The sequence below is a fragment of the Heteronotia binoei genome, chromosome 14 (assembly GCF_032191835.1).
Source record: "Heteronotia binoei isolate CCM8104 ecotype False Entrance Well chromosome 14, APGP_CSIRO_Hbin_v1, whole genome shotgun sequence".
Classification (NCBI taxonomy): Eukaryota; Metazoa; Chordata; class Lepidosauria; order Squamata; family Gekkonidae; genus Heteronotia; species Heteronotia binoei.
Genome location: NC_083236.1, coordinates 70799661 through 70823178, shown reverse-complemented (window position 1 = coordinate 70823178; position 23518 = coordinate 70799661). Strand labels below are relative to the sequence as shown.

At 49.9% G+C, this 23518-nt stretch overlaps 1 protein-coding gene across 1 annotated transcript in view; it reads left to right on the top strand.

Annotated features, from left to right (window-relative positions):
- FANCA (FA complementation group A) overlaps nucleotides 1–23518 on the top strand; it is a 63897-nt gene that overhangs the window by 26930 nt on the left and 13449 nt on the right. The window contains exons 15-32 of the mRNA XM_060253868.1: nucleotides 928–1004; nucleotides 2355–2496; nucleotides 4665–4798; nucleotides 5973–6083; nucleotides 7519–7614; nucleotides 7835–7894; nucleotides 9811–9899; nucleotides 11059–11119; nucleotides 11287–11336; nucleotides 11536–11612; nucleotides 13406–13516; nucleotides 14585–14727; nucleotides 16086–16156; nucleotides 16296–16395; nucleotides 16552–16751; nucleotides 17566–17662; nucleotides 20158–20334; nucleotides 22125–22198. Of these exons, the coding sequence (XP_060109851.1) occupies nucleotides 928–1004; nucleotides 2355–2496; nucleotides 4665–4798; nucleotides 5973–6083; nucleotides 7519–7614; nucleotides 7835–7894; nucleotides 9811–9899; nucleotides 11059–11119; nucleotides 11287–11336; nucleotides 11536–11612; nucleotides 13406–13516; nucleotides 14585–14727; nucleotides 16086–16156; nucleotides 16296–16395; nucleotides 16552–16751; nucleotides 17566–17662; nucleotides 20158–20334; nucleotides 22125–22198 (1870 nt within the window). The remainder of the gene's footprint in view (nucleotides 1–927; nucleotides 1005–2354; nucleotides 2497–4664; nucleotides 4799–5972; nucleotides 6084–7518; nucleotides 7615–7834; nucleotides 7895–9810; nucleotides 9900–11058; nucleotides 11120–11286; nucleotides 11337–11535; nucleotides 11613–13405; nucleotides 13517–14584; nucleotides 14728–16085; nucleotides 16157–16295; nucleotides 16396–16551; nucleotides 16752–17565; nucleotides 17663–20157; nucleotides 20335–22124; nucleotides 22199–23518) is intronic.

The following is a 23518-nucleotide window of genomic DNA, read 5'->3' as shown; positions in this document are numbered from 1 at the left end:
GAGATTAGTGACCACCAGGGATAGGGCCTTTTCAGTGGCAGCCCCGTCCTGGTGGAATCAACTGCCGGAAGAGGTTAGGGCCTTTCGGGACCTCACCCAGTTCTCAAGGCCTGTAAGACCGTCCTCTTCCGGCAGGCCTTCAAGCCACCGTAGGAGAATTCTGGAATACCCGCCATCCTGGAATGATGAGGAACATCTAATGTGCAGCACCAAGCTGTATATTGTTTTAATTTATGTGTTTTAACTTATATATTTAAGTGGTTTTATTGTTTTATGCTGTGATCGTAGCACGCTATGACTTTGATGTGAGCTGCCCTGAGCCCGCCTTGGCGGGGAAGATGGGGTATAAATCGAATAAAATAAAATTATAAATAAATTAAATTAAATTAAACTAATTAATTCACAAGTCCAGTTTCTAAGAGAGCCAGTTTGGTGTCATGGTTAAGAGCGGTGGGCTCTAATATGGAGAACTGGGTTTGATTCCTCCCTCTTCCATCACATGCAACTGCTGGAGTGACCTTGGGTCAGTCATAACTCTATCGGAGTTGTTCTCTCAAGAGCAGTTTCTGCCAGAGCTCTCTCATCCCCACCTGCCTCACAGGGTGTTTGTTGTGGAGAGAGGAAGATAAGGAGATTGTAAGATGCTCTGAGACTCTGAGTGAAGGGCAGGGTAGAAATCCAATCTCGTCTTCTTCTAAGCTCCTTTTGGAGGACATCTGATTTTTCATGCCTCCGGCACTGCCTTGCCCGAAGGCTACAGGGACTCGCAGTTGCTATAAATTCCAGGTTTCCCTTTGGGGAGCAGCCTGTACAAGGAAGTCCCTGTGGGCACAAGAAGTCATTGCCTGGCCTATTTGGTGAAGCTCCAGCAAGGAGAGGCCTTGGCTGCTTCCTTCTCCCGACTCTTTGCATCTCCTCTAAATACAGTTTCTGAAGCCATCAGCCGCCAGCGGGAGTGGAGCTTTGCAAGAAACGGCTCCTTGCTCACCACCCTGTATCAGAAAGTAAGTCTCACTTGTGTGCCTGCAAAGGGACTTCTTGGCTGCGTTCAGATGCCTCCAACAAGCCTTGGTTGGTTGGTGTGAAGGAGCTTCTGATCCTGAAGGGCTGGGAAGTGGGTCCCTTCCCTGCAACTGGTTTGTCTTAGAATCATAGAGTTGGAAGGGGTCTCCAGGGTCATCTAGTCCAACCCCATGCACAATGCAGGAAACTCACAAAATCTTATCTGGCTCAGTCTTACCTGTCCTTCCTCCAGGGAGTTCAGGGCACTGTATGTGGTTCTCCCTTCCTTATTTTGCAAAGACACCCAAATCTGAGTCTTACAAGAAATCAGAGTCTGGTCGAACTAGGACGTCTTCCTGGATAGTTCTGTGTAGGGGAGGGGGGGAGGGTGGCCTCAGGAATTTGATGCTTGTTCATCTCATGAACGGATTGTGTTTTGTTTAAAACAGCTGTGTCTGAGTCCTGTAGAACCTTACAGACCAACAAGACTTTGGGTGTATAAAATCTGGAGATTCAAAGCTCCCTTGCCGAATGGTAGTTTGTTTCTGATATCTAAAAGAAGCCATAGATTTAGGATAACCCTGGTGTTCTGTTATACTTTTTATTCTGATGGCTGGACTGCAGGAACCAGAGACAGTTTGGGGTAGTGGTTAAGTGCGCTGACTCTTACTGGGAGAACCAAGGTTGATTCCCAACTCCTCCACTTGCAGCTGCTGGAACGGCCTTGGGTCAGCCATAGCTCTCGCAGAGCTGTCCTTGAAAGGGCAGCTTTTGGGAGAGCTCTCTCAGCCCCACCCACCTCACGGGGTGTCTGTTGTGCGGGGAGAAGATATAGGAGATTGTAAGCCACTCTGAGTCTCTGATTCAGAGAGAAGGGCAGGGTATAAATCTGCAGTCTTCTTCTTCTTTGACTTCTCTATCCCTGACTCTGTAACAGGAGCCTTTGCCAAGTCTGAGCTGTTTTGTTATATGAAACCAGCTCTTGTGTCCCTGAAAAAATGGGCAGTGCCACCCCAGGGCAGGAGATGCCAGGAAGAGAATATTTGCAGCTCAGGAATGATCATATACAAAGAGACAAAGCACCTTTTGGTTTTGTAGAAAGGAAGCAAGGAAGGGAAACCCTTTTGGCTGTGCTCAGACATCTTTGAATTCTTTCATGAAAGCCAGAGGGGACTGCCTGGTCTGCAGGGGCTCCCGGGGAGGAGGGGCAGACACTTGTTAGGAATAAAGACATGTATTAGGAATGCAGAATTTGTGATTGCTCTTCTCTACTGGGCTGGGCATCGGGAGGATTTTCTCCGGAGGGAGTTTTTGAATTCTAGCAGGAGGTTGCTGTTCTTCCTCCTTTCCAGCTGTTTGTGGTGCTGGCAGCGAAGGAGCTGATAGGTCATCTGCAGCAGGTGCTGGAGGCGAACGAAGTGAATTGGCATCATGTGCTCTCCTCCGTTTCCACGCTGTTGGTGTGCCGTGCTGAAGCAGAACAGCTGGTTAAAGGTATGGCGCTGGAAGATGGCGGCTGTGCAGTGGGCATCGCAGCTGCTGATGTCTTTAGAGGTCCATCTGACGGAGGTGTAGAACAGCTCCCAGAAGGATGGTGGCGCCAGTGGCTGCCTGACCTCATACTGCAGAAACAGTCCCAAGGGAGGGAATCTCCTTTTTCCCTGCCAAATGGTCCCAGTTGGAATCTCATGCTTCTGCCAAGTCTGGCCAGGGTTCCTTGTGCTGCAGCTGTTTTAAACTGCAGGCCTGGGGATTAGACTATTGGAATCTGGCTTAGAACATAAGAAGAGCCTTGCTGGACCAGACCAGTGGTCCATCAGGTCTGACATCCTGTCTAGGGAGGGACGGTGGCTCAGTGGTAGAGCATTTGCTTGATAAGCAGAAGGTCTCCGGTTCAATCCCTGGCATCTCCAACTAAAAAGGGTCCAGGCAAGGAGACATGAAAAATCTCAGCTTGAGGCCCTGGAGAGCCACTGCCAGTCTGAGTAGACAAGACTGACTTTGATGGACTGAGGGGGGTCTGATTCAGTAGAAAGCTGCTTCATATGTTCTGTTATTAGGGGAGGGATGATGGCTCAGTGGTAGAGCATCTGCTTGGTAAGCAGAAGGTCCCAGGTTCAATCCCTGGTATCTCCAAAAAAGGTCCAGGCAAATAGGTGTGAAAATCCTCAGCTTGAGACCCTGGAGAGCCGCTGCCAGTCTGAGTAGACAAGACTGACTTTGATGGACCGAGGGAGGTCTGATTCAGTAGAAGGCGGCTTCATATGTTCACCGGTTCCTTTGAAGGTCCAGCAAGAGAGCATAAAGGCTCTCCTCCCCTGATGTTGCCTCCTGGCACTGGGAGTCAGAGGTTGACTGGCTCTGAACGTGGAGGTTCCCTTTAATGCCCATGGCTAGTAGCCACTAATAGAGCTTTCCTCCATTAATCTGTCTAATCAGTCCTCTTTTAAAGCCGTCTATGCCTGTAGCCATCACTGCATCCTCTGGCTGAGAATTCTACATTTTCATCAGTCTTGGTGTAAGGAAGTAGTTCCTTTGCTTCCTCCTGGACCTGCTTCCCGACAGCTTCCTTGGATGCCTTCAAGTTCTAGTGTTTTGAGAGAGCAAGAACATTTCCTCTTTGTCAGCTCTCCGCACCATGCATATTTTCATAAACCTCTGTCATGTCCCCCTTTTGTTGGCTCTTTTCTAAACTGGAAAGTCCCAGACTCTTCAGCCTTTCCTCCTAGGGAATGTGCTCAAACCTCCTAATCATCTGGGTTGCCCCCTCTGCACTTCTTCCAGCTCTCCAATGTCCCTTTTGAGATACGGTGACCAGACCTGTGCACAGTATTTCCAATGAGTCTGTACCATAGGTCTGTACAGGGGCATGATCATATTGGCTGTTTTGCTTATGATCTCGACTTCTTTCACTTTTAAAAGACAGGCCTGCATGTTTAGAATCGTGGCACTGAGATTTTGGGCACAGAGCGGTAAAGCTGCTGTGCTGCAGTCCAAACTCTCTGCTCACAACCCGAGTTCGATCCCAGCAGAAGCTGGGTTCAGGTAGCCGGCCCAAGGTTGACTCAGCCGCCCATCCTTCCGAGATTGGTAAAATGAGTCCCCAGCTTGCTGGGGGGGAAAGTGTAGATGACTGGGGAAGGCAATGACAAACCACCCCGCAAAACGTCTGCAGTGAAAACATCGTGATACGACGTCACCCCAAAGTCAAAAACGACTGGTGCTTGCACAGGGGACTACCTTTACCTTTTTAATGCCAGAATCGCATTTCAGGATTTTGCGCCAAATGCCGGTCTTCCAAATATCATGTTTTCTCGACCCACTAGAGACAGCTGCAGCTCTTGTGGAGTGACCCTCCTGGCTCCCCAGGACTCTGTTGTCGTGCTCAAAACCCTTCACAGGCTAGAAGCCCGTAGCCACTAAGGGGCCGATGTGCTGAATATTGAAAGGTTCTGAACTTGGGTTCCAAAGTGTCTCCTGAGCCTGCCATTTCAGGGTAGGGTTTCATAATTACAGGTCCTTTCAGTGCAAAGACCAGCTCCTTGAGGAACCTTCAGAGTGGTCTTCAGCTGCAGCTGAGCATAGGATTGCCAGAGTTACTTAGGATTGAGGTTTCCCCCCAGCTGGGTGATGATCCAGGGATTTTGTTGTGCTCCTTCTAGACCTCTTGAGCCGTCTGTTGAGAAAAGGCTTTGAGAACTACGACGTGGAAAGCTTGATCACGGCATTCCTAATCGCCCGCCAGGCAGCCTTGGAGGGCCCTGCTCTCTTCATGCCCTATTCTGAGTGGTTTAAGGTAAGGGGAGCTGCCCGCAGAATCTGTGTGTAAGTGGCAAGAATAAGTCTGCAAGGGCTTTCTGGGGAGCTGGGGCAGAAAGCTGGCCCTTGGCTGGGACAGGTCAGGACTAGCCAAGGATCGAGTGCAGGGAGAAACACAGTGTTGCCGTTCGTTGAGAGCCAATTTGGTGTCGTGGTTAAGTGTACGGACTCTTATCTGAGAGAACTGGGTTTGATTCCCCACTCCTCCACTTGCAGCTGCTGGAATGGCCTTGGGTTAGCCATAGCTCTGGCAGAGTTGTCCTTGAAAGGGCAGCTTCTGTCAGAGCTCTCTCAGCCCCACTCACCTCACAGAGTGTCTGTTGTGGAGGGGAAGAGGTAAAGGAGATTGTGACCACTGAGATTCAGAGTATAGGGCAGGATATAAATCCAATATCTTCTTTGTGTGCCTGTCCATCTTCCTTCAAGTGGAAAGGGGGATGGTCAGAAGAACTCAAGTGCATAACTCAGTAAGAGTTATCCCCCAGCTAGAACAACCGGCTGAGAAGGACCTCAGTGCTATGGTGGATCAGAAGCCAAAGGCACGAGAGGTTGTCCTTGAAAGGCTGCCTTAGTCAAAGTGCTGCCTGCAGGATACAGGACGGGGTGGCCAAACTTGCTTAACGTAAGAGCCACGTAGAACAAACACCAGATGTTTGAGAGCCGCAAGAGGGAGGGAGGGAAGGAATCCTAAAATCACAGAGCTGGAAGGGACCTCCAAGGTCACCTAGTTCAACTCCCACACTATGTAGGAAATTCACAAGCCTCCCCCTAAATTCACAGGATCCATATTGCTGTCAGAGGGCCATCTAGCCTCTGTTTAAAAACCTCCAAAGAAGCAAGGGAGGAAGGAAAATAGATGGGGAGGGAGGGAGAGATGGAAAGAAAGCAACTTTAAATGCATTCTCCAGGCAGCTGGCTGACTTGACTTGGAGAAGCCAGCCGATGGGACAGTGGGGGATACAAGAGCCACACAATAAGTGTGAAAGAGCCACTTGTGGCTCCCGAGCCACAGTTTGGCCACCCCTGACACAGAAGGCACCAGTGAGGCAGATGTCCTCCCTCTTAGGCGGGAAGTGTATCTTTCTCCTGGGCCGGCTGGATCAGATCCCTCTTCTTCATGCTGACGGAAAGACATTGTGGTCTCTTTGCAGCTTGCCTTTGGGAGTGCTGGTGGTTTCCATGGCAGCAGCAAGAAGGCCGTGGTCTTCCTCTTCAAATTCCTGTCAGAGCTGGTGCCCTTTGAAGCCCCACAATATCTGAAGGTGAGCAGTGGCCAGCAAAGGCAGCAGAATTCAACAGCTTCTTTTTGCATAACGCCCACTTGAGAGCACCTGTTAAAGCCAGATCACATTCCCCTCGCAGATGAAACATGCCGAGCTGTCTGGTTGGCTCCTGTGTTGCAGGGCAGGGTGTGGAACTGCTGCTGCCGTTCTGCGCCTGCTGTGCAAGAATGCAGTGCCACCATGCAACGGGTGTGCAGTACCTGATTTAATGCCATTGCCTGGTTAATTAGCCCTAAGTGTGCGGACTCTTATCTGGGAGAACCGGACTCTATTCCCCACTCCTCCACTTGAAGCTGTTGGAGTGGCCTGGGGTCAGCCAGGGCTCTCTGGGAGAACAAGGTTTGATTCCCCACTCCTCCCCTTGCAGCTGCTGGAGTGGCCTTGGGTCAGCCACAGCTCTCTTATCTGGGAGAACCGGGTTTGATTCCCCACTCCTCCCCTTGCAGCTGCTGGAGTGGCCTTGGGTCAGCCAGAGTTATCGCAGGAGTTGTCCTTCAAAGGGCAGCTGCTGTGAGAGCCCTCTCAGCCCCACCCACCTCACAGGGTGTCTTTTGTGGGGGAGGAAGGGAAAGGAGATTGTAGGCTGCTCTGAGACTCTGAGATTCGGAGTGGAGGGCGGGATATAAATTCAATATCTTCTTCTACCTGATTTAATGCCATTCCATAGGGCCTGCAAGACAGAGCTATTCCTCTGGGCCTTCAGTTGAGGCAGCGGACGTCCTTATTCCATCTGTTTGGCCTCCCTTGCCTGTCACGATACTGTCTTATTTTAATCTGAATTTATTATTCCATCTCTGGGCCTACTGCTGTACTAATCTATGGAATGCGCCCAATGGAAACCGCCACTGGTGACGTATATTCTGTTTGTTTTCTTGCAGGGGTGGCCAACGGTAGCTCTCCGGATGTTTTTGCCTACAACTCCCATCAGCCCCAGCCATTGGCCATGCTGGCTGGGGCTGATGGGAGTTGTAGGCAAAAAAAACACCTGGAGAGCTACCGTTGGCCACCCCTGTTTTATTGTATTTTAGGACTTCAGCTTGTAGTTTTTAATTGTTTTTATCTTTTGTTGCCCGCCCTGAGCCCACTTGTGGGAAAGGACGGAATACAAATGAAACAAAAATAAATAAATAAACCCTGCAGTGCTGAGCAGCCTGAAGGAGGAGACTCCACGGCGCGGTTCTGAAGTGAGGCTTCAGCACTCAGTACTCCTGCAACAATCCGCTTCCGCCTTCTCCAAGTTCAAACCGGGGAGAATCCGGCCTCCTGGTTGTTGAGCAGCCTTCCTGCTGTGGTTCTGATGTTTGCTTCAGCTGGCAGAGTGCTCCGCAGGTGTCAGCGCCCGAAAAAGCCGGCCTGTCTGTCAAGCAAGGAGTTGTGACTGCCGGCTTCCTTAACCTTGCCCTGAACTCTCTAGGTCCACATCATGCATCCTCCCTTCGTGCCGGCTAAATACCGTCCCTTTCTTCTGGAATATATCACTCTGGCCAAAACCCGGCTGGCAGATTTCAAGGTGAGTTGGAAAAAAAGCACTTTCCCCGTCCTTTTTTCCAGAGCCTGCTTTCCCCAGAGGGCTCAGTTCTGCCTGGAGGCTGCCCCTCCCTCCCAGATGTGGCTGGAGGCTGTGCACATGTTCTGCACATGTTCATTTCTACTGGGACGAAGGGTTGGCAGGATTTGGGCTCACATGAATGAAGCCTCTCCCTCCTCATCTGCTGTGCTGCTCTTTCCAGGTCGCAATAGAAGACATGGGCCTCTATGAGGATTTATCTTCCCCCAAAGATGCTCTGCAGGTACCCAAGAGCCACCCAGGCTGGCTTCTGATACGCCTTGCCACCTGCTGGGTTTGCAATACCCCCTGTGTGATTGTTTGTTTGAAATGTTTATGTTCTGCCTTTTTCTCCATATCTGCCTTCAAAGAGGTGGCTTACGTGCAAATCTGTCTGTAGGGATATGGTAAAAGAGTAAAATCTTAAAACAGGCAAAACTGGTTGCCCGGTGATGTCCACTTCAGGTAACTGGTTGTGAGGGTACATTTGGCAGTGCGAAGCCATAAGGGGTTGTGATGCATCTTGAATTCAAGGCCTGTCTGGTGGTGGCACTTTCAAGATGCGCAAATGCACTGGGGTAGCTGCCGGCTCCTGGGACCTCCCCTTGACATTTGCCATCACGGACAAACATGGAACGTGGTGTTTCCCAAGGTATAATGGAAGAGGTAGAAGTTGAAGTCCCTCACCCTGTGGAATGCAGTCTCCAATGACACCCGTGCCCTGCCGGACGTGTTTGTTTCTCCAAGGTGCACAAACAAGACTGCCATGAATGCTTCTGTGCCCTGGACATTAAACTGGACACACAGATACTCCACAGTATGAAGGATGCTGTCTAGGATGCATCTCTGTTAAGAGAGGGAAGCCAGAGGGCAGGAGATGGAGGCCTTCAGACTGTCCTTGAAAGAAGGGCAGCTTCCAGCCTGGAGCCCAGAAGCAGGAGATCCAATAGAAACCCAAGCCAGACTCAAGTTTTTTACAGTCAGGGCCTCCGACTGAGTTTGGAGATTTCCCAGCAGAGGTCACTGGGGGAGAGGCAGGGTGGTCCAGGAGCTGACAGCTCTTCTCTCTGCTTCACCTTCCATGAAGCCTCTTACTTTCCCCTCTCCTCTGCTCCTTTGAGCTCCTATTCAGGTTCACTCAGAATTTATTTTACTAGATTTTTTTAGTTGGAGCTCACGCAAAGGGTCTTGGGGCAACTTACACCATTAAAATCAATAAGGAAAAGCAACAGAAAACAACTAAATATAAAATATTAACATTAAAACATGCAATTTTTAAAATGTGTGGCTATCACCATGCTTCTGTTAAAGCAGACCAAACACTTGGTTACTCACCAAAGGCCAACCTAAACAATTCAGAAAGAAGAAGAAACAGCATCCTTCCTTTCCAGCTCTCGTTCCTCCAACTTAGAACTCACAGATCTGCTTCAAAGGGAGATGTAAGCTGTTGCAACTTCTGCTCAGAAAAGAGCTGTGGAGCATTCTTGTGTTCAGGGTACAGAAACATGCACTGCAGTCTTGTTTGAACACAAACCAAGATTGGTGGCCTTCCTTCATTTCTGTATTTGTTTGATTGTGGGCCTTGGTGCTTGCTGAAGAGCGGAGGGAATCTGGTTACCTGAGCATGAGGAAAAACAAGTGCCACTAGTGGCATGTGAGACGTGTCCCAAGTTTCCTTTTTAGGAAGCTCTCATTTCAGTTCCTCAAGGTATCCCAGGTGAAAGGCACCTTCCTTCTCCCCCCCCCCCTTTGTTTTTATTGGGTCCTGTGAACATCACACAGTTGAATTGGTGGGCGATGCCATTTTTAAAGTGTTTGGTGACCATACTAAAAGCCTGTTTGCAGCCGGCATTAATTTGCCCTCTGCCTCGTTCTGGCGAAAGCTGTCAGTTCTGCCTTCTTCAGTCCCAAGACGTAATATGGATGTGACTCAGAAGGGATACCTGGGCATCTTTGCTCCAAAAGACGGGCTTTATCGTTCTCTTCTGCTGCTGTCGTCCTCCCTCACCCTCCTCCGACTTGTGAGGGTTTTACGTAGCTGAGTCGTTCATGACTCCCCTGGGTGGGCAAGACAGTCCAAAGCACAAAAGGACGACTTGATAATCTGTTCAGAAGGAGACGAAATATTTCCCTCTTCTCTTTGTCACCTCTCTGTATCAGCCACACCGCCAGGCACTTCAAGACGTTGAAAAGGCTGTTCAGATATTTGAAAACACGGGGAAGATTCCGGCAGTTGTTCTGGAAGCCAGGTATGAAATCCTTATCTCAGCTGCCGCCACCCTCCCCCGCCGTCTAAGTTGTGTTTCAGAAACATACTGGGGGAAGTAGAGAGGAGAAGGAGTAGAAATGGGAACAGTCCTGGAACCCATTTGTGCTTCATGCTGGGCCAGGAATATGCCGGGGAGGGACGGTGGCTCAGTGGTAGAGCATCTGCTTGGTAAGCAGAAGGTCCCAGGTTCAATCCCTGGCAACTCCAACTAAAAAGGGTCCAGGCAAGTAGGCGTGAAAAACCTCAGCTTGAGACCCTGGAGAGCCGCTGCAGTCTGAGTAGAAAATACTGACTTTGAGGGACCGAGGGTCTGATTCAGTATAAGGCAGCTTCATACGTTCATATATGTTCATATGTCTTCTGCTAAGAATATGCCCTGTCTATTCAGTGGAGCTTGGTCCAGAAAAGACACGGGTGGGTTGTACCCCTCAGACAGCAGGCATCAGGTAGCTTGTCTCTCCAGAGTCATTTTAGTGTAGTGGTTAAGTGTGCGGACTCTTATCTGGGAGAACCGCAACTCCTCCACTTGCACCTGCTAGCATGGCCTTGGGTCAGCCACAGCTCTGGCAGAGATTGTCCTTGAAAAGGCAGCTGCTGTGAGAGCCCTCTCAGCCCCACCCACGTCACAGGGTGTCTGTTGTGGGGGGAGAAGATATAGGAGATTGTAAGCTGCTCTGAGTCTCTGATTTAGGGAGAAGGGCGGGGCATAAATCTGCTATTCTTCTGCAGTTCTTCCCTTGTCAGAAGCTGTAAGGTATCTTCTCTGTGTCCTGGGAAATTATCATCTCCCCGTGGGAGAGTTCCCCTCCCGCCACAGGTGTGGTTCCAATTTTCCTGCCACGCCGAGGAATTGAGTCCAGTAGCAACTTCAAGACCAACAAGGCTTAACTGGCTTCCCTCTGAAACAGAGGAAGAGAGAAGGCAGACTGGCCACTTGACTGTTCCCTCTCTGTCCCTTGAGGTGCCTCTTGAAGCAATAAAACACCGGAGTTCTCTGCTTTTGGAAAGACTGGTGGCTTTTTTCCTGCTAGTTTTAGCCTCCCACCCTGGTGAGGTCCCTTCGTGCAGGAGGAGATGTTCTTATTTAAGCACATTTTATAGTTCAGCCTTAATTAGCCCTTGCCCTGTCTGCCTTTCAGCGTCTTCAGGAGGCCCTACTATGTCTCCCGTTTCCTTCCCGCCTTGCTCGTGCCACGTTTGGTTAGTATCTTCATTTCCCCCCCCTAGGCAACAAATGCCATTTCAAATGTTTTGGCTATTGTTGTTTGCATGCTTTTAAAATTTAGACATGTCCTCTTTGTGAAACATACCCTGAGTGCCTTGCTGGTGTGAGCATTTCTGAATTTAAACTTTTTTAAAACTTTCAGCTCCCTGAAACGCTGGATCCACACATGGCTTTAATTGATGCCCTCAAGAGGTAAAGAAGTCGGGACTAGAAACCCAGGTTGCCTCTCTTAGCTGGCTGCTTGAAGGTGGTTCTCGGCTGCCGCGTTTCCTTTTAATGTGTCAAGTGCAAAAATATTTCTGGGAGAGGGACAGTGATCTCCGTCTCGCAGTTGTAACTGCAGCCTGACTTAAACATGACTGTGACTTTTGACTGTGTCTCCTCAAAACAGGGCTGAAAAGATTCCTCCAAATACGTATTCCAAGTTTATTGAAGAATGTCAGTCTGTTAAAGAGAAGTTCTTACGTGGTGAGAGAAATCTGTTTGCCTAGTATGAGATACATTCTGCTCGCTTTATTGTTGTGAAAAGAGACTGGCGTTTTCACAAACATTGCAGCCCGTTTCTGTTGTGTGTCCTTTGCGGTGCTCTTGACAAGACACAGGGGGAGCGTGTTGCGGTGCTGTGGTGCTGGCAGTTTCTGCAGGGTGTGAGTAGGCCTGGGGAGATGCTACTGATACTCGGCCATGTGGGGGGGTCTAGAGAAAACAGGCAGTGGCATTAGCATCCTGCCGGAGAGCCTAGGGCTGCAGGAGCACAACACTTGCCAAAATGGAGCCGGGGCAGGTGTGCCTTAAAAGGTCTGCTGTTGCCACATTCAGAGAGTTCTGAGTGACAAAAATCGGCAAGGGCAAGGCAGCAGCCGTGGCAGCTTCCGTGGTCCCGCAGGGGCCTCTAGTGGCTGTACTGCTCACTTTCCACTGAACAGCTTGGTATTAGGCTGTCCTGCCTGCACTGTCTTTGGTGCAATCAATGAGAAAGGCTGTAAATGAAGCAAATAAGTAATGAAATAAAGTGTATGTCAGGGGAGTCTGAGCAGGAGTTGTGACGAGGTGCTGGATGTTCTGTCACTTCCTCTTTTGGCCTGTCCTGTAGGCAGCTCCTCTTTGGCACCAGTCAGGCCTCATCAGTCTGGTTGTTTTTCTTTCATTGGGTGAGAACTTTTGTTGGTGCAAACTTCACTGTCATGCTGGAAGCATCCCTTGAGTTGTAGCTGCCAGAGAACTCTACAATCCACATGGATTTGGTGCCTCCAAAAGGGTGGAGCCCCTGCCTGGTTTGGTGTGTGACTGGACAGATGAGCATCACAGCTGAGCAAGTTCAGAGTTCTGCTCTTGTGGCCCACTGTTGCTTGCAAGGGTGTTGCTAGGCAAATGTCTCTTTCTGCAGAGAAGCAGAGTCTGTGGAGTAGATAGCTTTAGAGAACATAAGAACATAAGAGAAGCCACGTTGGATCAGGCCAGTTGCCCATGCAGTCCAACACTCTGTGTCACACAGGGGCCAAAACCCAGGTGCCATCAGAAGGTCCATCAGTGGGGCTAGGACACTAGGAGCCCTCCCACTGTGCCTCCCAAGCACCAAGAATACAGAGCATCCCTGCCCCAGACAGAAGAACATAAGAGAAGCCATGTTGGATCAGGCCAGTGGCCCATCCAATCCTACACTCTGTGTCACACAGGGGCCAAAACCCAGGGGCCCTCAGGAGGTCCATCAGTGGGGTCAGGACACTAGAAGCCCTCCCACTGTGCCCCCCCCAAGCACCAAGAATACAGAGCATCCCTGCCCCAGACAGAGTGTTCCATCTATACCCAGTGGCTAATAGCCACTGATGGACCTCTGCTCCAGATACATATCCGATCCCTTCTTGAAGCTGTCTGTGCTTGCAGCTGCCACCACCTCCTGTCTTACATTGGAAAAGTCCTCCCCAAATGCAAGACTGTGCGGAGGGGCGGCCTCTCATGGGAGGTTCCCAATCTGAAGAGATCCTTCTTGAGATCTCCCTGGTTTGCTGAACAGTTGGTGTGCTGGTTCTTGGAGGAAAGGTGGCCCTGTCCCTCACCCCAGTCTGTGCAGGATAAAGGCTAAGATCAGCTTCCCCCCACCCCTCAGCCCAGAGTCCTGCTGCTTGTGCTTGGGTAGAAGGGGGGAATCCATGGCTGTACCTTTGCCAGTTTCTTCAGGAGGTGGATGGATTTTGTGTTCATTATATGACCACCACTCCTCCCTCCCTCCCTTCCTACTTCACTTGCCTTCCCTTCTGCAGGTGGCTGTCCTGGAGCCAAGATAGCAGGTGACCTCCGGGGGCCCTTGGAACCACTGAAGGCTGCACTGGAAGCCCTGAAACGGCTGGTGACGGACCAGAGCATGCAAGATGGTAAACGTGAGAGCTGGGACTCCCTTAGGAATGATGAGGGCCTGTATTTCAAGTGGCAACTGCTACTGAGCCCCATACTTAACTTTCCTGTTCCCTGCGACAAGTGGAAGTGGGGAGGTGTAAGACAAGAAGAAGAAGAAATTGGATTTATATCCCACCCTATACTCTGAATCTCAGAGTCTCAGAGCAGTCACAATCTCCTTTACCTCCCGCCTCCCCACAAGACACCCTGTGAGGCAGGTGGGGCTGAGAGAGCTCTCCCAGAAGCTGCCCTTTCAAGGACAGGGTCTCAGAGTGGTCTACAATTTCCTTTCCCTTCCCTGCCCCCTGTGAGGTAGGTGGGGCTGAGAGAGCTCTCACAGAAGCTGCCCTTTCAAGGACAACTCCTACAGGAGCTATGGCTGACCCAAGGCCATTTTTCCAGCAGCTGCAAGTGGAGGAGTGAGGAATCAAACCCAGTTCTCCCAGATAAGAGTCCGTGCACTTAAACACTACACCAAAGAGCTGGTCAGCTGGTGGCCAAGAGGCAGACAGAACAATTGTGTGCTGTGCTGCCTTGTGCTGACCTCTGTGGGCTCTTCTTGCTGCCCAGTGCAAGGCCTTGGGGCTCCTCCTCCCCCAGCTTGTGGAGCTGGAAAGGGCATCAGAGAAGTGCCAGGCTGCTGGGCGAGCGGTCCAGGGTGGTGTACCAGGTGAACAGCCAGGGCAGCTTCAGCATTTGGTCAAAGCACTGCTTGCCACAGCTGAAAGAGACTCGGGCAAGTTTATTGTCCACTTTGGCACATGAAATGCAGACCTGGCATAATTCTCTTTGAATTACTTGACTGCACTTCTAGAGCTCAAAGAGTATCCTTGCTGAGATCATCAGTTAAATTCTTGATGAAAATTCCTTGTTCCTTCTGATGGAGCCAAAACCTTGTGCAGCTACGTTTGAACGTGCCGATGGAATAATTCGGGAGAGTTTTTATTGCTAAAGAGATGTGGGCTGTCAGATGTACAAGCCAGGTGTCGTCTTCTCTTACCTGCAAGCAGAGCCATCTTAATTTGCTCTTCTCTTCTGTGTTGCAGCTCTGCCTGCTCAGGTAGCTGTCATCTCTGAGAAGCTGGCGGCGGTTCTGGGACACAGAAAAGACGAGGATGACGCAGCATCTCTGAGCCTTAGAATCAAGCTTAATCTTTCTGTTCCTGAAGTTCAGCAGCAGGATCAAGAGGTGTGTCTAGCAGCCTCTGCTGATAACATCAGTGGCTGGGGCAGATGCTGGACAAAACATAAATGTTGCGGTCTGTAAGAATGGCCCAGTATCAAGAACTGCAAGGCATGGCTGTGGTTGTGGAATGTTAGCTGTATCTTCGTTTCAAAGACCTATTATTACCGTTGATCACCATCACTGTAAGATAATGAGTTTGTGGCATTCCTCTGGGTCATGTGCCTTGAAGCAGGCTTCGATTCCTTTGAGGGCTCAGGCATCACATTTTGCAGCAACGAGAGATGATGCCATTATCGCTTCTCTAACCTTTAATGAGTAATCAAGGCTGATGCATTGCTTCCTATGTGTACGCTTATTGTGGGGCTGTAGAGGCTTCCCTGTGCGGGCCTTGAGCCTATGAAGCTAGTTTCCAGATTGCCAGAAAGTCCCAGCGTCCTTTAGTACCAAACAAGCTATGTAATTAGCAATAATTTATAACCATTTTTTAAATTCAGGTGGGTAGTTGTGTTGGTCTGAAACAACACAACAATGTTTGAGTCCAGTGGCACCTTTAAGACCAACAAAGTTTTAATCTGTGTATAAGCTTTTGTGTGCGCGCACAAATTAAACTTAGAATCCTAGAATCATAGAGTTGGAAGTCCAACCCCCTGCACAATGCAGGAAACTCACAAATACCTCCCCCTAAATTCACTGGATCTTCACTGGAAGGGACCTCCAGGGTCATCTAGCCCAACCCTCTGCACAATGCAGGAAACTCACAACACCTTCCCCTAAATTCACAGGATCCGCATTGCTGTCAGATGGCCATCTAGTCTCTGTTTAAAAACCTCCAAGGAAGGATCTTGGTTAATCTTAAAGGTGCCACTGGACTAAAACTGTCCAGCCATTTTATAAGTAATTTTTCAGCAATTAAAGAGCAGAACGGTGTGCTAGATGCTGGAGAGGACAAACGTATAAAGACCCACTCCCTGCCCACAGAATTATCAGTCTCCTGCAGACAGATGGGACAGAAAAGAGGTTTTTCTGTATCCTCTGTGCGTGCATCACTGGATGAGGGTGTTTTGGCCTTTTTTTAACAAGGCCAAATTGCAGGCTTCTCAAAAAAATAATAATTCATGACTAACCTGTCGTAGCTGCTTTGCAGGTCCTGCTTTCACAGGGAAGGGAGATGCTGAGATCCCAGCCAACGAAAGGGCAGCAGCTTTGGATGTGCTAAGCTGTCAGTTGGTTAATGGGCAGACCTTTTTAGACAGCACTAAAGAAGTGAAGCCTCCTTCTTGGTAGATGCGATGGGAATGAGCAGCAATGTGTACCAGCAACAGATACGAATTCTCTGGCGTAGTCACGTCTGTCTGTTTCAGGTTGTCGATCTTCTGCTGACAGCGTTTTGCCAGACTGTAATGGCTGCTTCCTATTTCAGCCCTCCAGACGGGTAAGAGAACACTTACTGTGTGTTTACACTTAATGCAGTGTGGTTAAAACACACAGGCCACTTGGGTCCAACTGTGCTGGGAAGAAGGGCAGGATTTGGCATTGCAGCCAGCTGACCACGTGGCTTCTGTGCCCTGCAGGCAAGGGGTCTGGCCAGCCCTCTTCGTGAAAATGGTTTGTGGACACCGGCGACTCTTGCCTTCCTTGCTGAGCCGGCTCTGCCAACTTATCCGTCATCAGGTTGGTTCCCTAAAGCGATGTGTTGCTGCCTGCAGCAGACAGTGTGCCGGAAAACAAATTCTGTTGGCTCCTCCTTTTGTCAAGGTGTTGAGACCCTGGGATAGTTTTAAACTTTTGTTTGCCTTCTTGAGGGTCTGTTCTCTTTGGCTGTTGCAGGGTCCTTCTCTCAGTAATGCTCACATCATAGGCCTGGCTGTCTTTGTGGTTCATTTTAACGAAGCCAAATCCTTAATTCCGGAAGTGGACGTCTACTCCTGGGTTCCACATGGTGTCACTGCCAGAGGCCTCCCTGTGGCTGAACTGTGGGATCATCTCTTGCCCTGCAGGACAGGAGAATCGATAGTCTTCTGCTTGCGGTAAGCTGCTTTCTCCATCAAATGTGCCAAAGTGAAGCCATCTTTTTCTAAAGTTAAAGCAGGGGTGTCAAACATGCAGCCCAGGGGGCGAATCAGGCCCTCGGAGACTCCTATAAGGCCCCCAAACAACTGGCTGTCATCTGCTTCCTTCTCCCTCTCTCTTGCTCCCTTCTACATCTCAACTTGCTTTGCAAGGCTTGCTCAATGCAAAGGAGCTACAGAGCAAAGTGTCTTTTTTCTCCATTGGCTGAGGCTCCGCACTTGGGGAGGAAAGGAGCAGGGAGAGCTTGCTGAGCCAGGCCTCTTTTCCTTCTGTTGGCTGAGGCTCCTTCCCCTCTTGGTCCCCTGGGGAAGGAAGGAAGGAAAGAGCCAGAGCTTCCTTTGTCCAGTTCTCTGGATCCCATGAGAGAGATACAAAGAAACCACCTTTAAGACCAATGAGTGCTAATGTTTTAGGCATGTTTTATTTTAAGGTGTTTTTTTAAAAAAATCTTTGATTGTGCTTGTCTGTGTCCTTTATAAAGTTTATAATCTCTGCTACCTAATCTTAAATAGGTACACATATAGCCCGGCCTAACATGGCTCGGCTCAATAAGGTCTCATTTTTGTCAGATCCAGCCCTCAAAACAAATGAGTTCGATGGTCCTGAGTTAAAGTTATGCACATTACTTGGATTCTAAGTCTGCAGACAAAAACTTGCTTGTGTGACTTCTGGTCAGAGCCCAGTGCCTTACTGGTATTTTCTGAAATGATTTGTCTTCCAAAAGGAACGGAGGCAATATGAGGTCAATAACAGTTCTTTCTCTTTCTTTAGGTTTTGTACCGCAGCAGTCTCTTATTTTCTGTGCAAGTTTTCTTCTTTTTCTCATGAATTCTTATGCGCCTCACTTTATCCTGGTTTTATAAAAAAGGTAATTTGGAGGCAGGGAGCCTGATTAGCCTGCATTCGGTCAGAATTGACCTTTAACCCCATCTTTGTTCCCGTGCAGATATTTGTTCTCAGGTATTTACTGAGTTTCTGAATTGCAGTTTGTATCTTGAACTCTCTCCAGTTTGGTGTAGTGGTGAGTGTGCGGACTCTTATTTGGGAGAACCGGGTTTGATTCCCCACTCCTCCACTTGCAGCTGCTGGAATGGCCTTGGGTCAGTGAGAGCTCTTATCTGGGAGAACCGGGTTTGATTCCCCACTCCTCCACTTGCACCTGCTGGAATGGCCTTGGGTCAGCCAGAGCTCTCTTATCTGGGAGAATCGGGTTTGATTCCCCACTCCTCCACTTGCAGCTGCTGGAATGGCCTTGGATCAGCCCCACCCATCTCACAGGGTGACAGGGTGTCTGTTGTGGGGGAGGAAGGTAAAGGAGATTGTGAGCCACTCTGAGATTCAGAGTGAAGCGAGGGGTATAAATCCAATTTCTTCTTCAGTTTCTGTAGGGAATGACACTGCTTTAGCTTTCCAGCTTTTAAAAAAGCATTGTGTGTGTGTGTGTGTCTGCATATGGAAGCCATGTTAACCTGTGGAGACTGACCCCTACTGGGGGATATTTAGGAAGCTGGCTGAAGAAGCCTACCCCTGCCTCCCGGCTGCTGGTATTCCAGGGAGGTCTCCCATCCAAGTGCTTGCCAGAGTCGACCCTGCTGAGCAGATGGGATCTGACGAGATCAGTCTTGCCTGGGTTATACAGGGCAGGGCTGTATCCCAGCATTTAAGACTCAATCAGTGCTGCTGGACAATCTGGTGACTGCTGGGCAGGAAGGACAACATGAGGGAGCAGAGTAGATCAGGTGCTGACATATTGCCAAGTTAACTGATGAAATAATCAATGCAGAGGATAGAATCCTCCGGGGGGGGGAGTTAAATCTCCAGTGGAGCTTCCACCAGTTTCATCCCCTCTGCTGTGATGCAGAATCCAGGACGGTTCCCTTCTTAACGAACACACATGAAGCTGCCTGGTACTGAATCAGCCCTATTGGTCCCTCGAGGTCAGTATTGTCTGCACAGACTGGCAGCAGCTCTCCCAGGTCTCAGGCAGGAAAAGGTCTTTCACGTCACCTCCTGCCTGGTCCTTTTAAACTAGAGATGGCAGGAATTGAACCTGGGACCTTTTGAACATAAGAGAAGCCCTGTTGGGTCAGGCCAATGGCCCATCCAGTCCAACACTCTGTGTCACATAAGAACATAAGAGAAGCCCTGTTGGATCAGGCCAGTGGCCCTTCCAGCCCAACACTCTGTGTCACATAAGAACATAAGAGAAGCCATGTTGGATCAGGCCAGTGGCCCATCCAGTCCAACACTCTGTGTCACATAAGAGAAGCCAAGTTGGATCAGGCCAATGGCCCCTCCAGTCCAACACTCTGTGTCACATAAGAGAAGCCAAGTTGGATCAGGCCAATGGCCCATCCAGTCCAACACTCTGTGTCACATAAGAGAAGCCAAGTTGGATCAGGCCAATGGCCCCTCCAGTCCAACACTCTGTGTCACATAAGAGAAGCCAAGTTGGATCAGGCCAATGGCCCCTCCAGTCCAACACTCTGTGTCACATAAGAACATAAGAGAAGCCATGTTGGATCAGGCCAATGGCCCATCCAGTCCAACACTCTGTGTCACATAAAAACATAAGAGTAGCCATGTGGGATCAGTCCAATGGCCCATCCAGTCCAACATTCTAAGAACATAAGAACATAAGAGAAGCCATGTTAGATCAGGCCAATGGCCCATCAGTCCAACACTCTGTGTCACACAGTGGCAAAAAAAATTATATATATATATATATACACACACACACACACACTGTGGCTAATAGCCACTGATGGACCTCTGCTCCATATTTTTATCTAAACCCCTCTTGAAGGTGCCTATGCTTGTGGCCGCCACCACCTCCTGTGGGAGTGAATTCTGTGTCACATAAGAACATAAGAGAAGCCATGTTGGATCAGGCCAGTGGCCCCTCCAGTCCAACACTCTGTATCACACAGTGGCCAATATATACACACACAGACACATACTGTGGCTAATAGCCACTGATGGACCTCTGCTGCATATTTTTATCCAAACCCCTCTTGTAGCCGCTACCAGCTCTTGTGGCAGTGAATTCCACATGCTAATCACCCTTTGGGTGAAGAAGGACTTCCTTTTATCCGTTTTTAACCTGACTGCTCAGCAATTTCATTGAATGCCCACACGTTCTTGTATTGTGAGCAAGGGAGAAAAGGTCTACTTTCTCCATCCCATGCATTATCTTGTAAACCTCCACCATGTCACCCTGCAGTCGACGTTTCTCCAAGCTCAAGAGCCCCAAGCATGCCAAGCAGAGGCTCTTCCACTGAGCTGCAGCCCCTCCCCACCTCACAGGATGCTGCACGGGGCTTGGGGGGAGTCACTGCTGCCTTGTGCTGCTTCCTCTTGCAGCTCCAGTATGTTGTGCCACGTCTCAGCATAGAAGCCCGAGGAACCGGCTGCGGAGGAGATGAGGCTGAGTTTCCTTGGAAGTCTTTATTCCGCTCTGCTGTCTGCTGCCAGCAAGCTGTCCGCTGCCTGTGGAAGCAAACACGCTTCAAAAAACTCTTGCAAGAGAAAATGTTCCAGGTATAGTACCACGGCAGACCCTCAAGAGAGCCAGTTTGGTGTAGTGGTTAAGTGCACAGGCTCTTATCTGGGAGAACTGGGTTTGATTCCCCACTCCTCCACTTGCACCTGCTGGAATGGCCTTGGGTCAGCCAGAGCTCTGTTATCTGGGAGAACCGGGTTGGATTCCCCACTCCTCCACTTGCACCTGCTGGAATGGCCTTGGGTCAGCCAGAGCTCTGTTATCTGGGAGAACCGGGTTGGATTCCCCACTCCTCCACTTGCACCTGCTGGAATGGCCTTGGGTCAGCCAGAGCTCTGTTATCTGGGAGAACCGGGTTTGATTCCCTCCTCCTCCACTTGCAGCTGCTGGAATGGCCTTGGGTCAGCCAGAGCTCTCTTATCTGGGAGAACCGGGTTTGATTCCCCACTCCTCCACTTGCACCTGCTGGAATGGCCTTGGGTCAGCCAGAGCTCTCTTATCTGGGAGAACCGGGTTTGATTCCCCACTCCTCCACTTGCACCTGCTGGAATGGCCTTGGGTCAGCCATAGCTCTGGCAGAGGTTGTCCTTGAAAGGGTGGCTGAAAGAGCCAGTGTGGTGTAGTGGTTAAATGCACAGACTCTTATCTGGGAGAACCAGGTTTGATTCTCCACTCCTCCACTTGCAGCTGCTGGCATGGCCTTGGGTCAGCCATAGCTCTCTTATCTGGGAGAACCGGGTTTGATTCCCTACTCCTCCACTTGCACCTGCTGGGGTGGCCTTGGGTCAGCCATAGCTCTCTTATCTGGGAGAACCGGGTTTGATTCCCCACTCCTCCACTTGCACCTGCTAGCATGGCCTTGGGTCAGCCATAGCTCTCTTATCTGGGAGAACCGGGTTTGATTCCCCACTCCTCCACTTGCACCTGCTAGCATGGCCTTGGGTCAGCCATAGCTCTGGCAGAGGTTGTCCTTGAAAGGGCAGCTGCTGTGAGAGCCCTCTCAGCCCCACCCACCTCACATGGTTCTGTTGTGGGGGGAGAAAATAAAGGAGATTGAAGGCCGCTCTGAGTCTCTGTCCTTGAAAGGGCAGCTTCTGGGAGAGCTCTCTCTGCCCCACCCGCCTTACAGGGTGTCTGTTGTGGGGGGAGAAGATATAGGAGATTGTGAGCCGCTCTGAGACTCTGATTCAGAGAGAAGGGCGGGGTATAAGACTGCAGTCTTCTTCTTCTTCCCATGCCTTAAAGTTCTCTTTGCATCTGGCATGGACGCTGTCCTCCCATCTAGACTCAGCTGATCTGGGCCGCTCTAAACTTGAGACATGGCTATTATAATGTTCCCATGCCACAAGGCTCTTAACTTCACTTTGTGTGCAGGAAATGTTGCCATGCTCTTTTGATGGGGTGCTTTGAGCCCGTTATGCCCGCCCTGTCAGACGGCTCCCCGTGGCCCCCAAAGTGAATGCATTCCAGCCGTCCTTTCAGAGAGAGCTGAGAGGGGAAGGGCAGCTCCTGCGTTACCAGTTCAGGCCGCTTGTTTGCACTGCGAATGCTGCTGCCTCATTTGAACTTCTTTCACGTTTGACCTGTTCCAGAATCCCAGCTGCTCAGGCTGCCTTTCTGTGTGCTCTTCCCAGGGGAAGGAGGGCGAAGGAAAGGAGGCATAGGGGGCTCAAGGTATTCTGCAGCTATATAGGTTGCGGGTGCAGCTCAGCCTCTGCTTGCAAGGCTCATGCACAGCCAGAGCAGGCCAGCCAGGAATGGTAGCTCTTGATGTTTTGGGGATCTTGCTGTTTTATCTTCAGTTCTGGATCACTTTGCCTTTTTACAGCTAACCCTCCAGGAGTGGCTGCTGATGGAGCTCGAAATCGACCCTGGCGAAGATGCTCTTTCTGCTTCTGAAAGGTGGCTGCAGCAAAGTCCTGTTGAAGCTGCAGCAGGACAAACATGGTTCTGTGTGAATAAGACCTCCCCGCCCCCTGCCTCTGAAATGTCTGCTCCGTTGCAGGATGCACAACAAAAAATGGAAGCTAGTGACCAATTTACTAAGAAGTATATAGAAACCAGTCCAAATGTCCAAAACATGTACATTCAAGTCCCAAAGTAGTGTGGTGACAAGCCAATCGATTACGTACTTGTTTCTTTCCAGTCTTCATCAGACCTGGGACCACTAACAAAAGAAAATATACAAAAATATCAGAAGGACATTCAGACACCACCAACCCTCTTCCAGTGGAAAAATATATCATGCTTACATATTGATTCAATTATATAGATTCTTTACACAATTTTCCAAAAAGAGGGACGCAGAGCGTCTCCAGCAGCAATTTCACATCGGCTACAGCTCAGTATGTGGCTTCTTGCGCACCCTAATGGTGCAACTAACATGTTAGTGGTCCCAGGTCTGATGAAGACTGGAAAGAAACCAGGACTTAACCGATTGGCTTGTCACCACACTACTTTGGGACTTGAATATACATGATTTGGACATTTGGACTGGTTTCTATATACTTCTTAGTAAATTGGTCACTAGCTTCCATTTTTTGTTGTGTTATCCATTGTAGTGACCTCTCTCGGATTGTATTATATTCCATTGCAGTATGCAGGCAGGCCCCAGTCAGCTCCTCCACTTGCAGCTGCTGGGATGGCCTTGGGCCAGCCATAGCTCTCATAGGAGTGGTCCTTGAAAGGGCAGCGGCTGTAAGAGCTCTCTCAGCCCACCTACCTCACAGGGTGTCTGTTGTGGGGCAGTGGGGGGGAGGTGAAGATTGTGGCCGCTCTGAGACGCTGAGATTCAGCATATAGGGTGGGATATAAATCCAATATCATCCTCTTTCAAGTGAGCATGAGGCTGTTTCCACAAGAGGCACAAAAACCTCTCTCTGGACAGCCCAGCAGGCTTGCAGAGGCACTGCGACTCCGTGTGCTGCTCAGACGCCTTTAGGCTTGGTTCAGGGCCTGCTTGCAAAGGGAATCCATATTCCCAGCAAGCACCAGGCAGGCTGCTTCGTTCCTCTGCAGGTGCGGCCAGTCTTTCCTTCAGGGCCTGGCCTCTCGCTGCTAAAAAGAGACAAGAGGCATTTAGAAATGGGGGGAAGCACCATAGCGTGAAGGTTTGTGAAGGTATCGCAGGCGCGTATGAAGGAGGAAATTGCCTTTTTGCTTGTGGAAACACTCTCCGAATCTTTGCAGGAGGCCAGATCTTTGCTACTCCCTCAGGTCAAT